General features: G+C 40.4%; 2 protein-coding genes across 12 annotated transcripts in view; one reads left to right on the top strand and one right to left on the bottom strand.

Annotated features, from left to right (window-relative positions):
- relch (RAB11 binding and LisH domain, coiled-coil and HEAT repeat containing) overlaps positions 1–18,610 on the bottom strand; it is a 24,043-nt gene extending 5,433 nt beyond the window's left edge. The window contains exons 1-25 of one of the 8 annotated variants that reach the window (XM_077509502.1): positions 17,721–18,610; positions 15,621–15,710; positions 13,711–13,782; positions 13,492–13,547; positions 13,232–13,345; positions 12,916–13,110; positions 12,742–12,836; positions 11,788–11,917; positions 11,528–11,667; positions 10,535–10,610; positions 10,359–10,454; positions 9,388–9,411; positions 6,733–6,845; positions 6,562–6,652; positions 6,143–6,214; positions 5,531–5,671; positions 4,310–4,474; positions 4,087–4,234; positions 3,862–4,018; positions 3,662–3,785; positions 3,458–3,506; positions 3,233–3,312; positions 2,314–2,420; positions 2,142–2,241; positions 396–478 (exon numbers count right to left, since the gene is read on the bottom strand). In XM_077509502.1, coding sequence (XP_077365628.1) covers positions 396–478; positions 2,142–2,241; positions 2,314–2,420; positions 3,233–3,312; positions 3,458–3,506; positions 3,662–3,785; positions 3,862–4,018; positions 4,087–4,234; positions 4,310–4,474; positions 5,531–5,671; positions 6,143–6,214; positions 6,562–6,652; positions 6,733–6,845; positions 9,388–9,411; positions 10,359–10,454; positions 10,535–10,610; positions 11,528–11,667; positions 11,788–11,917; positions 12,742–12,836; positions 12,916–13,110; positions 13,232–13,345; positions 13,492–13,547; positions 13,711–13,782; positions 15,621–15,710; positions 17,721–18,174 — 2,972 coding nt within the window. In that variant the 5' untranslated portion in view covers positions 18,175–18,610. Of the gene's footprint in view, positions 1–395; positions 479–966; positions 1,050–2,141; positions 2,242–2,313; positions 2,421–3,232; positions 3,313–3,457; positions 3,507–3,661; positions 3,786–3,861; positions 4,019–4,086; positions 4,235–4,309; positions 4,475–5,530; positions 5,672–6,142; positions 6,215–6,561; positions 6,653–6,732; positions 6,846–9,387; positions 9,412–10,358; positions 10,455–10,534; positions 10,611–11,527; positions 11,668–11,787; positions 11,918–12,741; positions 12,837–12,915; positions 13,111–13,231; positions 13,346–13,491; positions 13,548–13,710; positions 13,964–15,620; positions 15,711–17,720 lie in introns of all 8 variants that reach the window. The other 7 variants (XM_077509501.1, XM_077509503.1, XM_077509507.1 and 4 more) reach the window with 7 other exon arrangements.
- LOC144009679 (retinol dehydrogenase 12) lies at positions 17,415–24,209 on the top strand. 4 transcript variants are annotated; one of them, XM_077509512.1, is made up of 7 exons: positions 17,415–17,562; positions 19,578–19,693; positions 21,955–22,110; positions 22,468–22,572; positions 23,297–23,506; positions 23,668–23,860; positions 23,946–24,209. In XM_077509512.1, the coding sequence occupies exons 3-7, from the start codon at positions 21,969–21,971 to the stop codon at positions 24,046–24,048; spliced, it is 753 nt and encodes a 250-aa protein (XP_077365638.1). In that variant the 5' UTR covers positions 17,415–17,562; positions 19,578–19,693; positions 21,955–21,968; the 3' UTR covers positions 24,049–24,209. The 4 variants fall into 4 exon arrangements, with proteins under 4 accessions (XP_077365638.1, XP_077365636.1, XP_077365637.1 ...); XM_077509510.1 differs by lacking the exon at positions 17,415–17,562 and adding an exon at positions 17,596–19,218 and having other exon boundaries at positions 22,504–22,572; XM_077509511.1 differs by lacking the exon at positions 17,415–17,562 and adding an exon at positions 17,600–17,759.

Genomic DNA, 24,209 nt, shown 5'->3' with positions numbered 1-24,209 from the left:
GACCCGCAGAAACCCTGACTCTAATTATACGGAATCATTGATCTATTAAAAAGAAACGTAAATGTTCTAATAGTGTGCGCCAATAGAGAGAATGATGTGATGAAACAGGCTGCATTCCAAGAGTGTTAATGCATCTTATTCATTCAAAATGTGGATGTGGCAAAATAAATTCATGAACTCATTCCATGGCCAATTAGCATTGCAGTCTAGCCAAGCTCAGTATTACGGATGGACGTTGGCTAAGCCTTGCCATGAATTATTCTAGCGGGACAGCAAGATGACACGTTAGCTTAACATTCACAGCTGCTCACTGTGAGCGAGCGCTATAAAAGATGATTTTTGACACCGCTCGGATGCAGCCTGCGAGGAGACAGCGTTGTCGTCGAGTGACTCACAATTCAGGCCCATTGCATAGCGTTATAAGGGCCGGGGCCGCCCGGCGATCTACTAATGCTTCACTCATGCCTCGGAGAATCAACTGCAAACCCACCACAGAGATGAGAGAGAGGGCAGGGGAGGTGATGACAGAGGGTCGTGGGGATAATAGAGAAGAGAGAAAAAAAAGAAAGGGAGGGGGGAAAAATGGAGAAAGTTGGGGGTGAAAACCAGCTGCTAGCTGAGGGTTTGATCAGGAGGAGGGCCTCAGCCTCAATGGATCGGGGCGAGCGTCGAGGCGATGCATGCTGGGGTTGCGCAATATCGGGAGCGTGCAAACATCCAAGCGAGACGGGTCATGTAAACTGACAAAAACGATGAAAAACGGATGCGATGCTCAGCCAGATCCTATACAGGTGCAACTCCATACAAGCACTGCAAATTAGCTGACATCATCGTAAAATATTCAAGATTGATGTCGTTGCTCCGGATAGGCTGACTGCTGCAGTGTGATGGCTGTCAGGCGGCAAAGAGAAGGGGGGGGAGAGACGCTGCGGAGTTGACTGTTATTGTTATCGTTGATCCACTTACATTTCCGGGTCGGAGGACAGTGTGATGAGAGCCGGCACCACTCTCTGAGCGACCAGCGTCTCATTCACCCCCTTCACCAGCAGCTGATCAGGTTCGACAGAGCCAGACGGGATGTCACAGAGGTCGGCGGTGCATTGGACAAGAGTGAGCAACACCGCCGATAGATAGAGAGAAAATAATAAATAATAGAGTGAAATAATGCAAAGAAAGAGGGGAAAACATAAAAACAAGGAGCAAAAAATAGAATGCAAGCTACGCTTTTCTAAATTTACAATCAACACCCAACAGACAATACGGCTAAATGTTCATCTGTGGGCTCTGAGAACAGACTCCAGATCAGATTGAATCCGCTTTCCATTCAAAAATAAGAACAACGTAATCTGATCCAGGATCTGTGGTAGACCACCACATTTCAACCTGTGGTTATGTGCAAAATGGTGGACAAGCTACACATAATGGGATGGTGACAGTGAGGCGTGTGCGTGGGAAACGGGGAAGTACTTCACAATAAACAAAAAAAAAAAAAAAAGAAAAAAAGAGGGGGACATAGATTCAGCTGAGCACTCCTCCTTCCACAAATGTACATCAAGTGAGGCCTGGTTCCACTGTTAGGACTACAGTACATGTACACATCTCACTGGACAGGTAGATGTGATTTGTTAAGGTTTAGTTACATTGCTTCAGTCAGCGCTTCACTGCCTGGAGCCTGGCAAATGTACAATTCAACTGCAATGAGGGGGAAAAAAGAACTACGCAGCTACTTCAAAAAAAACATCAACTCAGTATTAGATTTCCTAAATGACCTGAAGTCCTGAAACTATGAAGAACACACGTCCAATTGCATTATACGTTCCAAAACTCTTTTGCTGACTTTAGCATTTTAGTGACATGTCCAGATATTTATGTGGTGAGGTTTGAGGCCAGAAAAGTGCCGGTTCAAAACTTGGAGGTGCTAAATACAGTGGGATCCAGGCGCTCATTATCGGCGATTGCAGTTACATTTACAACACGAGATACGGGTTAAACAGCAGCAACAGCAAGTAAAGCTTGCACATATGCAGAAAAAATTGATTACGTTTAAAAATCGCATTCATACATGATATAATCAACATTGTTAACTATATAATTTGTTCAAGTGATGCTTGTCTAAAACCGTTGTTTACGTTTTTCTTTACCTCAAACATCCGTGCTGACGTACAACGGACCAATGCAGAGGTGTGTACTACTCCGTACCAAAGAACAGTCAGCAGTAACTCGTGGTACACTGGATTAGCACTGAAATCAACAAAAAGAAGATACATTTGAATTAATATGCAACCTGTGTGCGTGTGTGTGCGCTCGTCTCACCCCAGTTCCACAAAAGACGCTTTCAGGCTGTCGAGAGGTGCGTGGGACAAAGACAGGGTTGTCATAACGTCCTCTAAGAAACCCACCAACAACTTGCGATCCTCCTCCTTGAGAGACAGGGGGAAAAAAAAGAAAGAAAAATATTTATAGCTAATATGAACTCATTCAAACCCAAAAACGTATAACTCAGTTTTTTTTTTTTTTTAAATACTGTGTCCTTCACTCCCAAAAATGTATTTATACGTTTTTTTCCATGCGAGAGCATACAGAAGGCTTTGATGCAGCTTCTGACCTGAAGAGGTCACTTAAAGCAATGGTAGTTATTACAAAAAACGGCCAACAGGCAGCAGCAGAGTATAAGAGATCAGCCACGGCCATGTTGCAACAAGCACTTTTTGCCAGTGTTTTCAACAGGAATGTGAATAATGATGAAACTTAGCTATATTCTAATGCTAATTTCTGCAAAACGGAAACATAGAAATGAACTATTTTTTTTCCTGATGAAAGAAGAGACTATTTCTATTTCTCTTTTTGCAGCAATTAGCATTAGAATGTAGGTAAGTTTCATCCTTATTCACAAATTTATAATTTTGAGTAAATGAGCTTTTTTTCCCCAACAGGACCCTGGCTGATTTCTTATACTCCGCTACCACCTGCTGGCCGTTTTTGTAATTACTACCATTTCTTCAACCATTCTTTGCAGTTGAGAGGCTGCATCAAAAAAAAAAAAAAAAAAAAAAAGGTATAAATACGTCTTTGGGACACAAAACATTTACAATGGAACGTATTTATATGTTTTTGGGAGCAAATGAGTTAAGAGGAAAAAATGAAAAGATGCATAAATTTGATTTGATGTTGAGCTTTACCAGCAACACAACAAGTCTTGATAACACAACAAGTCAAGTGAACTGTTCGTTACCTGGTTATAACACGTCAGTACTCCTGTAGCGTAGATGGGGACTGTGGCTTTGGTAAGGATACCATTCCCAGATGAAGCATCTATTGAGGGCAAAAGCAGAACAATCTAGGTCCATAACTATTTAAAAATGACTTTTAAGTTGTCACATATTTATCCTAAAAAAAGCTAAAGACAGCTTTACTTGTAATGTGGCAGCAATTGCATTGCTCAAGTGTTCACACTTACCAACATTCTCTTCGGACAAGCGAAGAATCTCCTGGAATTGAGGTTTAACCTACAGAATTGCAATAAAAACAAGTCAGACTTTAATTACAATTACATGACATTTACTGATGATATACATTAAAATCACCAAAGGGACAGACGAGGGAAAGTCTTTAAAGTGAGACAGACGGTGAGCATGAGTATTTCGAGAAAGATCAGATTCACCTTCGTGTTGGTAAAAATTTTGCCAAAAGTTCGACAGAACCTCCAAAAGAAGCGCGAGAACTCATGAACGCAGGTGGAAGAAGTCACGTTGATGCGACCCACGATCTCGATGAGCTGAGGAAGCCTTCAGAAAAAATGAATCTGTTCAGGTTTGTCGTCTGTACACATTTACAGTATTTATGTGCGTGTGTATGTCTCACAGCTGATTGACCACCCAAAGCAGGCTTTCCCATCCGGTGGTCCCTTCATGCTCCAGTTGGTGATCGTAGAGAAGCAGAAGGGCACTGAGCATCTCCCTGCTGCCGATGATGGTGGCCACATCCTGGAGGGGAGAAGCCGGCCTCGGGAAGCGAGTCACTGTGAGGGCAAACGCACGCTAACGTCTAATACACGCACAGAGAAGTTCCTTCCTGCCTCCCTCGTACCCTCAATTGCAGGTATGTCTCCGTGGAGTTTGGCTCGGCTGGTGAAGGGTGCATTCTGTAGCACCACAGCAAAAAGGGGCGGGATCAGACTTTGCAGCGCTGACAGGAACACGTGCAGCTTGTGCTCATCGAGGCCATGTTCGCCCTGCTACAAAAAACAGATGTTGAACTTTCAGAGCAGTAAAAAAGGCGTCCATGTCAAAGTTAACAAGTTGGCGCGTACCATGAGGAGCTTCTCTATCCGTGCCAAGAGAGATGGGATGAGGGAAGTGTAAAGCGTCCCCAGTTCCGTCGTCCAAGCAGCGAACGCGGGGATGAAGACTTGGTGGACGGCACTGACTACCCTCTCTGAAGGGTCGCCAAGCGACAGCAGCATCAGCTCAAAACCCTGAAGAAAAATACACAAACCGGCAAAAACACAAGCAAATGATGGATGGATTTTGAACAGTGTAGCAGCGTTTTTCCTGGCTCAAATTGAGGCAGAGGTGGTCTCACCCTGACTATGATGGGTGACTACTGATACCAGGTATGGTCTTATTTTAAGGTATCAGTACTCGTGGCAGTGACAGATACGATTATGGGCCGCCCTCCTGCAGCCATTTTACAATCAGGGACTAGAAATTACAAATATGAATACAAAATGTGCCATTCATTTTTGCCATTTCTTTCACTACAATCATTAATAATTCATCCACTATTACATTGGAAATATAGTTCAGGGTTGTTGTAAAACACTATTATGTTTATTGTATATACTGTGTTTTTATGACTTTGCCAATAGCTGGAGTGCACCACCTCTGCCTCGCAAAAAGGTTATTTTAATTTTATTTATTTATTTTTATTTTTTTAAACAAAAACTAACTGAAACTACATTTTATGTTTACAAAACTAAACTACAAGTATAGCAAAAATGTCCTTCGTGTTAGTCTTTCGTAATTCATTTAATGCATGAGCCTTTGGGGATGATTTTAAATTTTGTACACAGGAAAAACTCTGGTTAGACAATATCTTGGTAAACAGCTTTTCATCAATTAACTGATAGTCAAGAGTGGCGCTCCGACTCCTTAGTTCTCACTTAATTTTCCTTGAATTCTAAGTTTCCAACTTTGTGGGAATAATTCTGGGAAGGCCCTTTATCATGCCAGCGGGACGATGGCCCACAACACAAATGCATTGTGGGAAAGGTTTGGTGTGGAAGAATGTCACTGGCTCACACTGAGCATGTTTGAAAGGGAGAAGGCCTCTGGTTCAACATTAGTGACCTGACTTAACAAATGATCTTCTGGGCGAACTGGCAAAAGATTCCCACAGATGCACTCTCCAGCCTTTCAGGAAGTCTTTCGAGACGAGCGGAAACTTTTACAAATCTTCCATGAGCTGCCTGTTGTACCAACACTTTTGTCCATATTGAGTTCCATTCAAAGTAGTATTAGCCAATAAATACCTGTGAGTATTTGTCAGCATCATCTATGTAACCCATGATAATCCCAAGACTCTTGACCACGGCCTCTCGGACCATGTCCGCCTTGTCCTCGGTGAGCATCTGCTGCAACATGGACAACACTAGCGAACTTCGGATTTCCTTCTGTAGGAACAGAATCAAAAACAGACATTTTATTGATTTTTCTTATCCTTTTTCCCAACTGTCCAATGAGCTGTTAACATATAAAACCTGAACTATGAAATATATGAAAGAACATTTTGATTATTTTATTGGTCCTTTTGAAGAAAAAAAAATAAATAAAATATGACTTTTGATTTATGTGATATTTGATACATCCGGTCACAATGCTTTTAATGCTTTCGTACATTCATTACTGTCAAAAATGTAATAATAAACAGACATATCATATATATTAGTATTTCCAAGAATCCAAAGAACATTTCCCTTGCAAGGTTGCTGGAAAAGCCATCAGATGGGTGATACTGCCCTCTAATGGATTATCTGAGCAATGCATGTGTCAGATCATATACGTCAGGGTTTTAATGGGAAAAAAAATCTACTCATGAAATAGAGGGCTCAAAATTGGATTTATAGGGCTAAATGGCAACTTACAGGAAAGTATGGTGCTAAGGCTCCACAAGACTCTGCCACAAGAAGTCTTCTCTCCGGATATTTGTGGTTAATCTGAGAAAAGAGGACATGCGAGTGTAAAATTGTGCAAAAAAAAAGGTGGAAGGACAGCTGCAGCAGAATGGAAACAAGGTCGACCATCATCAACATGCTGACCATGTGGAAAGCACGAGTTGTCGTTCTCAGGAGATTCTCAGTCTCCAAAACAGAAACAGAAATATGTTCATAGCAAAAAATAAATCATGAAAATCCTAACATTAGTATGTTGTTTTCATCTTCAAAACACAACACTTTTCAAATATTTTATCATTCCCAACTCATGTAAAACGGTGTAGTTTGTTTACAACTAAACGTCAAACTTTGTGGATGGGTAGTGGGGTTTCGCTCAAAGTAAAGTGTACCTGTTCCCAGCACTGAGGAAGAAGCTCCGCCTCAACCCGCGTGGGACCCACATGCCTCGCAAAGGCAACACATCCCGTCAAGATCATTTGTCTTGAACAAACAAAGATAGAAACAATGCATCAAACTCGCTGACTTGGACACTTTTGTGCAATCTATCGATACGTGCACACCTCTGTTCGTCATCTGGTCTCTTGATTAAGTTAAAAAGGATGTGGAGAAGCTGGTCTCTCTCTTTGGACTCTGGGTGAAGGCAGGCGGTACACAGGATGAGAGGGATCAGCTCCTGAAGCATCAAATAGAGAAGGAAAAGAAGCGTGTCAATTATTTTGTCGATGTATGCAACATACAGAAACGTCATTCAAGAAGGAATACATGAGAGAAAACTGGGAAAATGAAACATTTATTTGCTTTAAAAAAAAAGTCCACCCTTTTTTAAGAGTTCAGACAGAGTTCATGGATCTTCCAGGCAGAGCAAAGATGTGTATCTAATGCAGGGCTTCCATGGCCAAAATGTGGTCAGCCCGGCATTCCCGCCACACACGCACGCACACACACACTCAAATTAGAGAGTGCATAAGGAGTTATAAATGTGTTGTTGTTTTTCCAGCAGCATATGATATTTTTCCTGCCCCAGTGCTGGAAAAGCATACAAAACCCCAACACCCGCCTGAATTAATGGAGAGAATTTGGGTAAAGATAGGCTGTGATGAGTCACACTGGCCCAGCCCAGTTGAAGCACACTTCTAAAAAGAACAAGCAGTGATTTTATTTCAAGCGCTTCGTCCAAGTGACGCACACACAACACAAATGCAAATGAGCCTCAAATTCAATCATTTTAAGGACCTGGCCTTTTCAAATATAATCAACTGCTAATTCACAAAAGCCTTTTAAGCAGCACAGGGCCAGGTCCAAGTGGATCTGGTTTAGGTGGATAAACCAAAGTAGGGTAAACATAGAAGTAGGGCGGGGAGAGCGGGAACCATAAACCGAACAACAAAAGCACCCTATGTGACAATGACCGCTTTCAAATGTGGTGTACTTTACAACGAATTATAAAATTGGGCTGTCAATCATAATTTCATCTAACAGTATTTCATATCTATGTTTGTGAAATGGGTATCTGTATTTATACAAAAAATAAATGAGTTACTGAAACAGTTTTTGGTAGTGATTATTGGTGATGGAAGCCACAGACAGAATGCACAAAAGGTAAATTAGATAAATCAGTGGTTGTTCTTTAAAAATAATTTCCTAAATAAGAAAGGTATTTCCATATTGTACTCTTGTGCTGAAGTTTGGGGAAATTTATGTAAACCAAACTAAGACCCAATTATTAAATTACCAAAAAAAAAAAAAAGTGATTAGAATAATTAGTAAAGTTGGTTACAGAGAATCAACTTATCAATTATTTGTATAGGAGCTGATATTTTAAATGTTTGGATATTGTGTATTTGAAGACAAAGGGAACGCTTGTGTAAAAAAAAAAAAAAAAAAAAAAAAAAGTAGTACTAGATTCCGCCACTTCTTAAAAGCCAGACAAGCATTTTAATGGGATGATAGTGGCACGTTGGAAAGGATTCAAATGGGGGAAAACATTTAGTTTAATAATTGACCATGATTGATAGTGTAGCCAGGTGGCAGGCAGTGTTTCAAAACGTCATTCCAACGTTTGAAACACCTTTTGTTCTTAAGCGTCACAATCTAACGAAGGTGTGTCTCCTCGCTCGTAGAAGTAGGAGATTCAAGTTGCAACCGGCGTGTGTGGGTGTCTGATGGCTAATGGCTTAACGGCCTTAGTACAAAGTCCACACGTCTCAAAAACAGATCCCTCAGTGTGTTTTTGCTATTCTTGCACTTGGGGTTGTTTTTCTTGATTTCACAAAGAGATTAAATTCTCTATAACTGTTGGTGGTTGACTAAAACAACATCACCATGGCGATATATGCAAAGCAGGCCAAGTGTGAACAACCCCAACAAGACTTCCCTTCTATCAGGTTTCAACACTGGATGCACAATTACTGTTCACACTACCTTTGTGAACACAAACTGCCCAGATGCATTTCCATAATATCGCAAAAAATATTATATTACCAACGTTTGCACCTTTCGTTTACTTTGCAGAAGCAAATAATAGTCCTAAAATATTGAACTGTATCTGGTACAAGTTTTGCAGACATTAAATTACAGCACAAAATTTGCTTTTAATTATTCATGTGAAAATGCATGGATCCAATTTTGTACCTGTAATAAAAAAAATAAAAAAAAACGAACTAAAATTGCAGCTACTTGGATGTGATTAAAATGTAGGCAAACAAGATAATTGAGGGATACATTGGCTTTATAACAGATGAACAAAAGCCACAACTTAATTTTACATATGTAAGGACTGTTATTCTCACCATTAATTTTTCTACATTGCAAAATAATACAGCATGTCATTGCTCTGAGAATGAAAAATGATGGCAAGTAGATGTGGACAATGCATTAATGCACAAATAAAACCAAGGTATGTTGTTTCTTTGTTAAATTGTTAAACTGTGTTCATCTTATAGTGCTATATTCTTCTCGCCTTATTATTGAATCTGCAATGGATGGATGGATGGAGAGATAAGATAGATAGATAGATAGATAGATCTGTAAAATATGAATTTCAACGGAGAGGAGTGATTTGAGTTAAAAGCTTGGCCACAGAATGATTTTAATTTGCGGCCCAACACAATTGACACCCCTTACTGGCCTGACTGCAATTGTAGCCAACAGGCATGCGTTACAGCTTGTTTGGAGTCATGTGAGGAAGCATGCAGATGAGCGTGTGAAGGACTCACCTGGCAAAGATGTGCAACCATTCTCTAGAGGAGAGGCATGCACCAGAGTGAGAGAATGAGTGAGACGAAAAGAGAAGAAGAAAAATAAAGCCAGTGAAGGCAAAGGGAGCGCAAACATGAGCGGCGGACAACACAGCCGAGGCAGAATGATGGCCGATGAATAGGGACATCTGCATGATAAACACCCAATAGATGGACACACATCGGCAAGGCGAAATGTAGAGTTTGAAACGGTGCACACTAACAGTACTTTAGTTTGGTATCGATCAATAAACAAAAAGGTAGCATTGACAATATTATGTTTGAGGCATGTGATTATCATAAGAAAGTCAAACTGGCTGACGCAGTGCTCTGTCACAGCACTCGTTTTTTTTTTTAATCACATTTGGATTGTCGTCTTATACAACAAAGAAAAAAAGGGAAAAAAACAAATTCTACATGTGCATCTCACTAAATAAACATATTTCAGTTCAATTCAAAAAGTAAAATCAATTTTATACAGACTCACCAAACTAAATTATTTTTATTGTTTTTATTTAATATTGTAATTATTTGAGACAGTCAATTTTGGGTTGTTAGCTAAAAGGCAGATATAAACATAAAAATTATATATATGTATATATATATATATATATATATATATATATATATATATATATATATATATATATATATATATATATAAAAATCAAGTCAGAAACAATTTATTTGCACATGTTTTGCATATTTGAATTCATTAAGATGCACCTATATAATATACCAGTAATATAAAACTGTGTTTTTGTTAAAAATAAGAAATTTGGCACTACAATTGAATGGGACATTTGTTCATTTGAATGTAGCTCATGTCTTTAAACACCAATATCAATCCCTGCTGTGTGCCTATCTATTATACAGTAAAACAAGCAATGGTGTTATGATGATAAAAAAAAGAGGGGTAAAGAAAAATGAGCAGGTGGACGAGGCTTTACCTCTCTTTTAGCGAGGAGGACATTTGGGACGATATGAGGAAGGCAGCGGCCCAGCATTAACATCACACTCTCCTCGCTATCTGCTATACGAGACACCTGGCGATGACAGAAATGTTACTTGGTCTGATAAGCTGACTGGTTACAACAACTGCAGGAAAATGGGTGCGTGTATTGACCTCTGCCCCCAGGCGGCTGTCAGAGCACATTCGGCAAAAGGACAGCAGGGCTTGTTGGAAGGCCGGGGATAACTTCCTGAGTTAGGCACAAATAAGAAACGACTAAAACCACTTTCAATCTCTTTCCCCAAAATAAATTTTAAAAATAATCATAGATGATTGCATTGAAAGTGTTGCCTGTGCTAAACATGAGCACAAGCATCTGATTAAATACAGGTAAGGATCTTTCGCCATCTAGTGGTGAAACAGACTCACAGCAGCTACTCTGTAAAGGCGGTACTCATTCAAAGGTACCACATTACCAAAATAGGACAAGCCAAAATTTGAGTTTTCAATGAATATGTTATATACGCCCCCACTAGTCCAAACGTGATATTCTGTTCAATACTGCATTTGTGGGAATATGAATTAAGCAGTAAAATCCACCCGTTATTATCCATCTCAGGAGGTGGCTACTGCCAGTCGCGGTTGACTGAAAATGACAACAAAGTGTCGAATGCCGACTCATCTCACAAACGTCACACGACCGATCCCAGAGAACACGTGAACCGCGATTGTCGTTACCTGTGATGTCATTTTCAGTTGACAGCAAGTGGCAAAATGGCTGCTCCATGAGAAGGATAAAAACGGGTGGCGTTTTCTGCGTAATTCATATTCCTCAAACATGATGTTAATCAGAATGTGGCCCAAGAATGCGCTGCGCCATTGCTGCCAATACTTACTGCTTTTCATTAAATTGTTTTACCTTCATGGCCAAGAAGGGGTTTTCATACCTATATTTATAGTGAATAAGCAGCACATAGGAACCTAGAGCACTTTACTGTGCTGTAATTATAAATGTGCTTATAAATTTGGGTTACAATGTTTACCAAAGGAACATTGACTTTGTCTCTCGATGCTGTCATATTTGTATGTGAGCATGTTGCATACATATTTATATGAGCATAAATGTTCTATTTTTAGAGCTTCTTTGATATTTTAAAAAGCAATCACCTGTTTGGCTGATCAAAATGTACAGGAGGCCGACTTTTAATCTTATTGTGAGACTGTGGTGTGTTTTGCGTGGAAGGAAGTTCACTTTGAGGCTCTGAAACAGCCCGGATGTCCAGGTACTGTCCGTTATCTGCACGGGGCTGAGGACAGGACATACATCTGGTTAGGTTCAATGTGCTTGGGGCCGCTGTAAAACATAGCGACACCTCAAAATGCTTCAGTGGCCTAAGTTCAGTCTGGGAAATTTACAATGACTTTACCACAGAGGGTGGGTCAGCGGAGGAAGTGATGGCGCTGCAAGAGGATGCGGGATTCAATGTATTCTGGGAGCTACGGTCAAGAGTGGCTGGAGAAGGGGAGGAGACCGTCTGCTTCAATGTCTGAATCTCACTGTGGGGAAAAAAGGAGACTGACTATATATACATAAACTGTTATTAGAACACAATCATGAAACAGTCTTTTCAAATGCAATGAAGCAAACTGGTGGCAATCGGAATGGATTATTTTGAAATTTCAAACACGGCTTATTTGCATTCCTAGTGAATGCAAATGAATAAGGGGTTTCAAAATGGAACAATGTGGCACTTATCCAATATTAAGCGGGAATAGCGTCAACCACAAAACAGTTGTTACTGTAATGTAATCCTTAACTGGGCATTCATCCATGATCAATTTGTTTTGCTGCTGATGGAATCTTCGCAAGCCTTACTGCAAGTAATTATTGACCCCATAAAAATATTCATAACTGCATAAATGTAGCATACAACAATATGCAAATATATCAGTGGCTTAACCACTTTGAACTTTACTCGTTTCATTTGGACATTCTTACCAAACTTATCTAGACTGTTGTCCATGAAATAAATACAACATACAAATACCTAAAAAATAAAGCTTACTGATATCCAGTTGTTTTTTCCTGAAGCTTGTGACATAAAAAAATGTCAAATAGGTTTGATATATTCGCTTCAAGGTCTAATGGGGCTTTAAAATTGTCATGTTTCAATAATTGCTAAAACTAACTGTCACTGAGAATGATATTTTCTCCCCTTTTTTGATTGACTGTTTGCAGAAATGAAGCCGCCTCTTTGAACTTAATGATGAGAGGCCATCTGACTTTTTCAGTGAGGCTCCAAAAAACTTCAACAGTTCTGATCATGTACAGCAGAAAGGTCATATCATGAATTCAAATGAATATAGACAGACTGACAAACCTCTGAAGTTTTTTCATCTGCTCAGATAGACTCTCCTTCTCATTATTGAGTAGACTGATTTGGTACTCCAACTCTTGGACGACCTCTGCCTGTTGCTGTAAGGAAGGAATACAAAGTGTGCAGTTTTTCACAGTCGTCAGTCTTTGCAACTACGGGGAAAATGAACAAACAAACCTGTTGTGTGAGGTCTGGCTTCCTTGGGGGATCTTGAGCAGCACAGTATCCAATGAGATCGCCAAAATCTGGTCCGACCGCGACGTCAACCGTGTCCCTCATTGAAGGAAGGGCGGAACCGCAATTTCTGTAGAGTTGCAATAGGTCGGGAGGCTTTGGAATGTTGAGGCCAACGTCATCCCACAGCTCAAAATCCTGGAAACAAAGAAAAATCAGGCGTACTTAGTTAAGGCAGGAGAAAAAAATAATAGTATATAATCTTTGTAAATAATATTTTGTTCAAGAAATTAAAAAAAAAAAAAAAAAAAAATGTTACCTGATCATCATTTTCATCTGAGAAAGTGATGGATGATAGTTTGTATTCATTTTTCAATAAATATTCATTCACAAGGAAGTTTAAGGCTCTTTTCTCCAGTGGGCGTAGAGGCTCCTGAGGCATAGACGAAAGAAGCTATAAAACGCTGTCTAAGTTTGATAACTTCACAAGACTTGAACGACAAACGTGCAGTCTCTTTATCACTGCTAACACAGTAGAAGATTTCAATAATGCCAAAAATCAAAAGTCCCCCCCCTCACCTGAATTTCAGGGTTTGACTTGAAGTTCTTTCTCTCCTGAGAGGGCACTTCGTTCTCTGTGAACCAATGGGGGGGCGGGGGGGGGAGAAAGAAAGAAAGAAAGAAATGGGATGAGTTCAGATGGATGCTCAACATCGTTTGGGAATTCTCTTTCGAAGAAAAGCAGAGAAAGTGACAAGGAAGGGCTCGGGTGGAGAAGAAGTTTAAAGGGCGCCACACCTGCTGCCTGAGTCAAGTTGGCGCGCAGAGCCTGAATGGTCTCCTTTGCTTTCCGTAGCTCAAACTCCAGCACTGGACAGAAAGTGACAGCACACGCACGCGCACGTTCACGCACACACACATACGCAGGAAGTGCATCCAAACAAAGACAGGGAACAAACAAATAAAACAAAGATGGGAGTGAAAAACACAGCAAAGACATTAAGAGTATAAAAATAAAACAACACAAGAGGGGTGCATGCAAATCATGGATCTGAGGACACATGCAGCAGAGGATCATGGGATAAAGCAAAGATTTATGGCAATTAGCGGATATCCTACCCAGCCAATTGTAACTGCTCTTTTTTTTTTTATATTTCTACTGAGATTTTAAAAGATTTTTGGAAGCTGTCTGACAAATGATTTCCCAGGCAAAGGCTCAGTTACAAAATTATATTCAATTTGACTACATATCAAAAGTTAGAGGTCACCAGGGCAATTTCATGTTTTTTTTATGAAAACAAACCAAACAAAATACCTTCAAGTCCCAATAGTTGTAATCCACAATCTTATATGTATTAAATAATATATATACACGAGTGCTTTTCTAAGGAGCCTAAACATGGTGCATTAAGACATCAACTGGCATCAATAACAAATGAGATGCAAAAGTACTTTATCCTTCTCAACCAGAATAAATACACTATACACTATGATCAATTCACAAAAAAATATATATATATACACATGTTGATTAGCTAAAATAACATTAAATGTAAGATGAAGCACACAAGGTTGTTTTGATAAATAAATAAACAAACAGCAAGGTTAAAGCAATGGAGTGGAAAAATTTGATTGTATTGCATTGTTGTGCACTGATCATCTGCAAAGCTGCAAAAACATAGTAGGCTACTTACAAAATCGGTTGGCAGTGATTTTTATTCACAAAATTGCACTTTATTAAAAAAAAAAAAAAGTATTATACATTTAGTTTTGAATCTGATATACAGATTAAAATGTGTCCAAAGGTGGTCAGAGCATATAATGTTGATTCGTTGCTCCAAAATGTGCATGAGAAATGAAAATTAGTAACACCATGAAGACCCATGCTTGCAGATCATGAGTGAACAGGATGCAATCAGAATTCAAAATAAAACTCAATCCAGAGGAAAGAGGGGAGAGAAATGAAACAGATAACTGGTCCGGGTGGAATGACTTGTCCAGTATTGCCAACTGGGGTTTGATCAACGTCAGGAGAAAGCCAGAGAACCCCGAGTCAGACAGCTGTGGGCAGGCATATTTGCAAGGGTAGATGGAAGTAGAGAGTGGAGGGGAAAGAGGCGAGAGTATCCATTTGGGAAATGCAAACGACAAACCTGAAAAATAAATATCTCTGCTGCATTTTTTTTTTTTTTTTGTGTGTTTTTAAATAAGCCTTCAAAGTGTGCAATATAGCTGTCATAGTTTTCCATCAAACTTACCATTAGAATGACCTCAAAACACAAGATGGAAAACATTCATTACATGGCTGTACCACCCCAGCTGCATGAATATTGACACCAACAGGTTTTTATTTGTGAATCAAAGACAGATTGACTCATCATACAACATTCGCACCTCGGCAACCTGCTTGCAATCTAACAGCTCGGCTTTAAAGCAATCACTGACGCTCAGCTGTCACTTTCTATCCTCGTGTTTGGGAGTTGTGCGACGCTCCTGTACCAAAAATACCACCTTGAGAGGCAAAAAAACTGAAAACGTACATTTCTATCTCGCTGTCACCACCAAACTCTAATTATGTAGCATAAATACAAGGCATTTAAATTAAAATCTGCATCAAATGTGTCGCCACTGATGCGGCTGCTTCCATTCCATCCATTAAATCACATTTGATTGATTTTACAAGTCGTGATAGCACAGGTTCATCTTACCTGCCACCCGCTCGTCTGATTCTCGATTGCCGTCATCTGAGTAACGGGCAAAGTCCAGCGAGTCCAAGGTGCTGATGCTGCCTGCTCGATCTAGATCCAAAGACAAATACAGACAAGAGAGGGCAATGAAAATCAAAACTACTGACTGTTTTAGCGTGATCATTTCGTGTCAACTTTGAACACGGCACATCAAAAGCATGAAGCGAAGACATCGTTGCTTGCCATCAGTGCGTTCTCGCTGTGTCATGCGTTTAATGCAGTGTGGAAAATAATTTTCGATTTGCTGTGTCACTGTGCTTACATGTTTACTGTAGAATATGATAACACATACATACACACACAAGTTTACCATTCCTTGTTTCATGTTGGCAGTGCCATATGATAGTTAAATAGCCTGAAATTCCAACATTGAAGCACTTCAATTCATGACGGCAGGTCTCAGACAAATAATCAACATCAATTTGTTCAGCCTTGTACCTGTTAAGAGTGTAGATCAATACATACAGGAAAAATACAATAGAACATAAACAAGCCCCAGGGACGAGATCATTCCACTGATCACATGATCTCCTGAATACCAGATTATGAGGGGAAACAAATGCGGCATAACTTGAAAAAACACGTTTGGATGCCTTTCCTAACTGTTTCACAACAAGGAAGCTGTCATGTCATGTTTTTGAAGAAGAATACATTTTGCCTCGAAGTGTTTTTCATGCAAATATTTTATGTCATTGACTCATCATGACTTGCATATTATGAGAGATGTAGTAGTACCCATTCATAAATTGAAAAAGCGTCTTGAATTGAGGTATGTTTCCAAGGTGCACATATTTTGTCACAGTCACCTTGCCTCATTCTACACAACTGCAAAAGGAAGTCCTTATTTTCTCAAAAGTTTCTATATTTCTACTGAGGCATTTTGATAATAATTGTGCTGAAAAAAAAATATTGGGCTCCTGCTTAATCTAATCTGGTTTGAAAAATGTCAATACAGCTCAATTCAAACACATCTTTGACTCCAATAAAACCTGAGCATCATTTAATTCACTTGCCACACTTAAGTGGACACTAAACCATTCCATTTTCTGTACCACTTATCCTCATTTGTGTCGCAGGGAAATTGGAGCCTATCCCAGATTAGCTGACCACGCGAGAGGCAGCATGCATCTTGGATTGGTCGGCAGCCAACCACAGGGCACATACAAACAACGATTCACAGTTCACAATCGCATTCAAACCTACGACCATTTAAAACACTTAAAATTGACATGCATGCATTTAAATGCGGGAGAATGTCAGAGTACCTGGAGAAAACCACACGAGAATGGGATAAAATGGCCCAACTGGCCTGAACCTCAGAACTGTGAGGCAGCTGTGCCAAATACTTGCCCATTGTGCTGCCTCATGCATTTTTTTTTAGAGCAAATTCTCACATTTTCTTCCAACAACTATTCTGCTTAGTTCGTGCAACTATAAACACATTGCTTGAATGACTAGAAGCACTGGTATATGGTGTAACATCAGTGGTCGTGATTATCCAGGTTTACTGTGTCCCTATTTCACAATCATTCAATTCAGTTGTCTTCCACTAGATGGTAGACGCAGAATAATCACTCAACAGGCCCAGCTTGAGTATGTACATTTGAGTAAATTGAGTCAGTTATTTCTGTATATACTTTTGTAATATTTACGTTTGGTGGTGTTCCGTGAGATAAAAGTATGAAAGCACTGCAACAGACTGTTGTTAAAATACTGTCGCTGACTACTTTGTAGTCCAAGTCTTGACATCTGACTTCTCGCCGTCTTCAGATAAAGTTTGCATTTATTTAGAGAGATTAAAGCGTATTACCAGGGTGATTAACACTGCCTTGTCACGGTTTTCCTTTGGTACACAGCATTTATGGCATCGCTGTGTGTGCTTGAGCACGGTTGGTTTCAGTCGGTAGGTTTCAGGTACAGGTGTGGAAAGCCGATATCTCACGCTAGACTGGTTCCAAGCCGACATTATAAGCTAAATGTTAGCGAGTGGTGTGCTTTGACAATACGTTAAACACAAGAGGTTGACGTCAGCTACTCAGCTAGCATCGCCTAGCTACTTACTCAAAGGTCCACCAGGTCCAATTCCCTGATCTTTGGCAGGTGGGGTGCCGCTCTGTCGCTCGAAGTTACCCGGGTTGGAGAAATAATCCCTCAACCTCGGGAGCTCCCTTCCCGACTCCAACAGTTCTGTGTGAAACTCCAGGGCCGTGAGGATGTACTGGTCACGCAGTAACTGAGCGGCGATGACATCCACCGACACCCGCGACTCGGCGCTGCCAGCCATAGCGGCGGTGACCGCGGAAGTCACCGAGATGCCCTCGCCGTTTGGGCTCGTTCGACTGCTGGACAGCAGCAGAGTCGGAGGCTCGGCTCCCGCGGGCGGGGAGAAGGGAATGCCCGGCGGCGGCCCCGGCGCCCCGTCACTTGGGCTACGCTCTGTGTCAACGGTTTCGTTAGGTCGCCGTTCACTCTCCTCTTCAGAATCGCTCATATTGAACGGGTTCACAGACGCCATGTTTGCGCGATTTAGATTTTTAGCTAGCCAAGCTAAAGCTAATCACACCAGCTTCCTGAATGGATGTCAAGCTAGCTGGAATTGGATTCTCGCGTTAGCAGTGATCGGCAGGGTACCATTTGTCACGTGACATTTGTTGCCCGTTTCCCATAGCAAAATATTAAATGACCAAAATAAAAAATCCGCTCCAACACACTATGATTCTTGACATTAGAAACCATTTAAGACTAAAACATGACAAACGAGTCAGAAAACAGCCTTCCGTGGGGGAAATCATTGTTCAACATCCATATTTTCTTTAGATAAAAAAATAATAATCTGATTATTTTGATGAGGTATACCGCATTTCCATTCATCCAGACACCATTTGAATGTAGCGTTGCATATGTAATAAAGTGGCAACCGCGCCCACCGGAAGATAAAAACATAGAAGCGTGTTGGAAGTTAATGGAGCATGCGCACTGTTGCAGCTCGGTTAAAAAAAAAAAAAACTGAAAATGTCCAAAAAGTCACCATAAAATGTTTAAAATGACCATAATATGTCCATGAAATTGACAAAAATGTCAGAGAATTGAATTGTTAATGGTAGAAAATTCAATGTGCCTGGCAGCAGGATGCGAACCACACAAGAGTTGGGGGTGGTGGGAATTTGGGCAGACCGCGGAGCGTCTGCTTTACAATCTGGAACCAACCTGTAACCTGAGTAGCACCGTCAATTCGGTGCAGGTTGGCGTGGGTTTATTGCATCAACACCTGGGAGACCGTGCTTGTTTGTGTGATTGTGTGGATGAAAAACAAAACAAACAAAAAAAACTAACAAAAAACAATCTGGAACTTGTGAATTGGATCAATTACGTGCCAGATCGCTTCTGATTGGCTCAGCGCTGATGATGTAGGGGCAGTGTGGGCGGGGCTATCAGGAGCGATGGTGATGATGTTGATGCAAACTGCTAGAAGACCGATTGTTCATTTGTTCTTCAAGTGGCGCCAATCGGTGTTTCGTCAGGTGGGAATTTGTAGCAGTGGAGGAAAGATGAACTGCAGGTAGGAGGACATGTTGACAACGAGGCGAGTGCAGATACAAAAGAAAAAAAAAAAAAAAGTGATTAACGCTCGCGCTGATCCTGACTATATGCTTGCGTTCTTGCCAAGACTTGAAAGTGACTCATACATTATGTATAGGATGCATTACACTGCTTTGAGTTGAGTTCCTGCAAGGCAAATAAACTTAGCAGTGTGGGTAACTTCAATCAATAATCAGGGCACTCATTTAATATTGTCAAATTTTGTGTAATACCTTTTTTAAATGTGTATTATCATAACTTAATTCCTTAAATATACATAATAATTATTCCTATTTCCAAATAGACTCAATAAAGAGATTTTGCTTGTTTGTGGTCCAGACCTGTATGCTGTAACCGCTGGTCATCTGACGAGAGGCTGGACAACAAAACAGTCATCATCACTGGAGCTAACACTGGCATTGGCAAGGAAACAGCCCGAGACCTCGCAGCAAGAGGTACGAGAACTGCTATTATCTCGACTATTCCAGTTACAGGATGCCCATGTTTTTTTGTTGTTATTTGCATTTGCTCCTTGCTTCAATTTAGCTCTTGTTTATATTTTGGATAATGCATGTCTTGTTTTTTTTTTTTCTTCCCCATCATTGCACCATCGGTTTACTCTTTGGTTTCACCTGTATTGTCTCACGTCTCGCCACACGAGATACTAAATGTGCTGTTTTACTATATATGTCACTTCCCCCTTTCCCCATTCGTTCCGAAGACGGAAGTCGATTTGAAGGTCTACACACGATTACTCCTGTCATGCCAGAAGCTGCAAAACGTTTGTCTGAGGAAACAAAAAAAAAAAAAACAATTAAATGAAGAGGGAGGGGCTACCCGGACAAATTGCTTTCACTCAAAACACAACTGCTTTTGTTCATATTGCGCCGCCATAAGTGAACGAAATGTGCCTTAAGTTTGCTTTAAAAGCCCAAAGGCTTTGATTTGATTTGTTTTGAATTGATGCACTCGCATCTTTTATATCAAAACTGATTTTCTGATTCAAACCGGTTTTCGTTCCACGCCAAAACTGCAACCATTGCTACCACTACTATACAAATAAAGGGGAATTGACACAAGATGTCAAAACTACAAGCTACATATTCAATTTCATGACATGTAGAAAATCTACATAATAAACCACGATCCATAAACATCATCATCTCCATGCGCTTAACGAGTTGCGAGCCAATCTGGATTTTGTTTTGCTGACCTATTTGTCAACAAGAAGCTGAACTTCCCCCCACAGTTTCTACGTGTGACTTCTACATTCCAGTCATGAATCAAGAGCTGTCGACCATAAGCAGATTGAAAGCTAAAAGCATGACCCTCCACCAAATACGTTTAATCCTTCATTAGCATGTATGCATGATTTAGTCTCATTGTCCTTTTGCACCACTACGGGAACGTGAGCTGTCTAAGCAAAACGAGCGTGTGACTTAACACTCTAGCGGTCAAGTGACGGAAGACAGATGATGCGTCAAAAGGGGGGACAGAGGGGGCATTGAGAGGCGCCGCTCTCTTCCGGAGCCAGACGGGAAACAAAAGAAAGATGGGAGAATGAGCACAACACACACACACACACACACACTAGGAGTGAGGTCTCTAAAAATTTTGTTCACCCATCTTGAAAGGCTTAGTGAACCTTTGCCCCCCTTGTTTTCTAAACAGCCACTGTTCATTTATGCAAAGTTTGTTTTCACACATCCAAAAATGTACCATGCAGTGTTTTGGCTACATTACACAATTAATAACACAATATCATTTTTGAAGTATCCCTTTCATAAACTGGAGTAAATAAAAAACGGCCACGACGTGGCGTCGATTCAATCAGCATCCTTTTTTTTTTTTTTGGTGTGCGTCTCCTCTTAAAATGCAACAGGAAAATCACACCGACTCATTAGTCTTTGAATATTGAGCCTTTGGTGCATTTAGCACATTGACAACAGCTTGTTGTCTGCTTTATTTTAATGAAGTGAACTTGGCCTTGGAGGCAATGTGGGAGTAACTGAGTTTTCCCACATGGGACCGGCAGCAGGAAAACAAAGACAGCTACTGAGTAATCACTCTCCTCTTCCATAATTACTGGCCATTGCTGTGATGTTCGTGTGCGTGCGTGCATTGTACTCTATGTGTGCTCTCCAAACAGCTCATTAATGAAAAGGCGCCATCATTTGTGTCCCACGTGAATGACAATGGATATTGTGGCCATCACAAAATATTGAAGAATTGATGAAGAGGAAAAACTTTAAATAGATAATAAATAAATAAATAAATAAATAAATACATAAATAAATAAATTACAGAACTGTAGAGATGCCAATGTGGAGTAAACATTTTTGGCTGGCGAGTATGTTCGAACATACTCGCAAATATGTTCGAAAAGACTCGCAAATACTTTCGAACATACTCGCAAATACGTTCGAGCTAACTCGTACCCACTGGTACCATTTTTTTTTTTTAAAGGGGAAATTCACAATAACAGAGTGAAAATGGTCATTTTGGAGGAGGAGGCTCCTCCTCAATGCATAACTCGCCCCTCCCTTCACTGCTAATGATAAGAAGAGAGAAAAAAAATCATTTAATAATGCTATTACTTTGTGCTGTATTAGTTTTTTAACTTTCTTTACTTTCATACGCATGACAAAAAAAAGAAGTATTGCTGGAAGGTTCATAATGTGTTGTATGATTGGATTTTTTTCCCATTTTTTTTTAGGTGCCCGCATCATCATGGCATGCCGGGATTTGGAAAGAGCGGAGGAGGCGAGATCGGAGATTGTGGAAGACACTGGTAATGAGAATGTGCTTGTCAGGAAAGTGGATCTTTCTGACAGCAGGTCCATTCGAGCGTTTGCTGAGCTCATCAACAGAGGTAGGTTGAGTTGGCTCTCTACAATGAACAAAAATGTAAGGGCAACATTTTTGGTTTTCCTCTTATTTTCCACGAGCTGAATTCTCAATTGAAAACAAAATATTTATCTCAAATATTAAAAAAAATAAATCTGTCTAAAACTCTGGTTTGATGTCAGAGTCAGTGTTTTAAACTGGTTTCAAATGTTCCTCCCTTGCTCCCTTCTTTCCATAGTAAGTTAATGTAAACCGTTTACCTATACTTTTAGCCCACCCAGTATATGCAATACTATTTTTGACATCTAATACAGAATGATTACTATAGAGGGAGCTTTATTGTGCAGTTGCAACTTTCTATCATCATGTGCTTGCGTTTTAGAGGAGAAACAAGTCAACATTTTGATAAACAACGCAGGCATCATGATGTGTCCGTACTCCAAGACTGCTGATGGCTTTGAAATGCAATTTGGAGTCAATCATTTAGGTGAGTCTGCAACTTTGTCAACAAATAGATAATGCAGAAAAATCTACATATAATATTTTGTCCCATTTTCACTACTTAAGGCTGTTGTCTGGTAGGAAGCCAATTGAAATAATTCATTTGTTATGAATACATTTAAGAACTCATCTGTCATGACCAGGACGGTTATATTGGTATGTTTATGAACATAAACTAGCCATATTATATAATGGAGAATGGCGTCCCTTCATCACGATAACGGTTGCTATTTTTAACCCAAGCTGATGGAAGCGAGAACACGTTGTGCTCCACAAGACAGCCCACACACATATGCAAATGCAAAAACGCACACACACGTTTGTGTTATATGAATAAAGCAGCAAAATCCATCCTTTTTTATCCATCTCAGGTGGCAACCATTTTGCCACCTGCTGTCAACTGGAAATGACATCATAGTTGCTCAGAGGTCAGTTAACAACCAAACACGGATCAGCTTGTGAAAGTCACATGACCAAACTAAAAAACAACAACAACAAAAAACAAAAAACAGGTGAGCCCTGATTGGTCGTTTCCAAAGTCTTGAGCAACTGCTATTTTTAGTCGAGAGCAGGTGAAAAAATGGCCGCGTCTGCTTAATTCATATTCCAAATTTTTTGCATTGACTTATCCTAAAAGCAGTATTTTCTTGGGTTAGTTAAGAGTCAGCTATGTATTGAATAAATATTTCCATCCTGACATGACATAACAGGCCACTTCCTGTTGACGTACCTGCTGCTGGATCTGATCAAGTTTTCCGCTCCGGCTCGGATCGTCGTGGTGGCATCGGTGGCTCACACCTGGACCGGCCTTCGACTGGATGACCTGAACAGTGAGAGCAGCTATGACACCATGAAGGCCTACGGGCAGAGCAAACTGGCCAATGTCCTCTTTGCACGAGCACTTGCCAAAAAGTTAAAAGGTAGAATACTCTATTAAGTACAGTACATGCATGGGATGGGAAACATAAACATAAAAACATGAATGTACAGTATCATTGGTATGATCAGAAATTAGTAACAAATAATTGTAGCTATTGATACGTCATCATGTGACTTCTGTACTTTCTTACACATGTTTCAGGTACAGGTGTAAGCGTGTTCTCTCTTCACCCCGGCGTGGTGCAGTCGGACCTGTGGAGGCACCAGCACCAGTGTATCCAAGTGGCTGTGAAGATCTTCAGGGTCTTCACAAAGACAACGGTGGAGGGGGCTCAGACTACCATCTACTGCGCTGTACAGCCCGGCCTGGAAAGCCAGAGCGGAGCCTACTTCAGGTACATTTCATTCAGTCGGTCGTGTCAGAATGTCTTTGCATGCCTCCTTACCGTATCTCACAAATCCATTTCTTTGTGGTTTCAGTGACTGCGCCCCTGCAAGGTGTTCCCGAAGTGCCTCAGATGATGATTTGGCCCAGGAATTGTGGGAAAGCAGCTGCAACATGCTTGGCATCACCTGGCAGTGAATAATAAATACAATAAACAATGCTAGGAAGGACTTTGTATCATGTTAAGGGGAGGGGAGGCATCATAGCACTATTAATTAAGGACTTTTGTTAGGGGCATTAACATTGCTGGACCGTTGTGTTTTCACCAATTTATTTTATAAATGATCACAAGTATTCTA

This window comes from Festucalex cinctus, chromosome 20 (assembly GCF_051991245.1).
Source record: "Festucalex cinctus isolate MCC-2025b chromosome 20, RoL_Fcin_1.0, whole genome shotgun sequence".
NCBI lineage: Eukaryota > Metazoa > Chordata > Actinopteri > Syngnathiformes > Syngnathidae > Festucalex > Festucalex cinctus.
The sequence above is the reverse complement of the archived record's forward strand: the minus strand, read 5'-3'. Positions and strand labels throughout refer to the sequence as shown.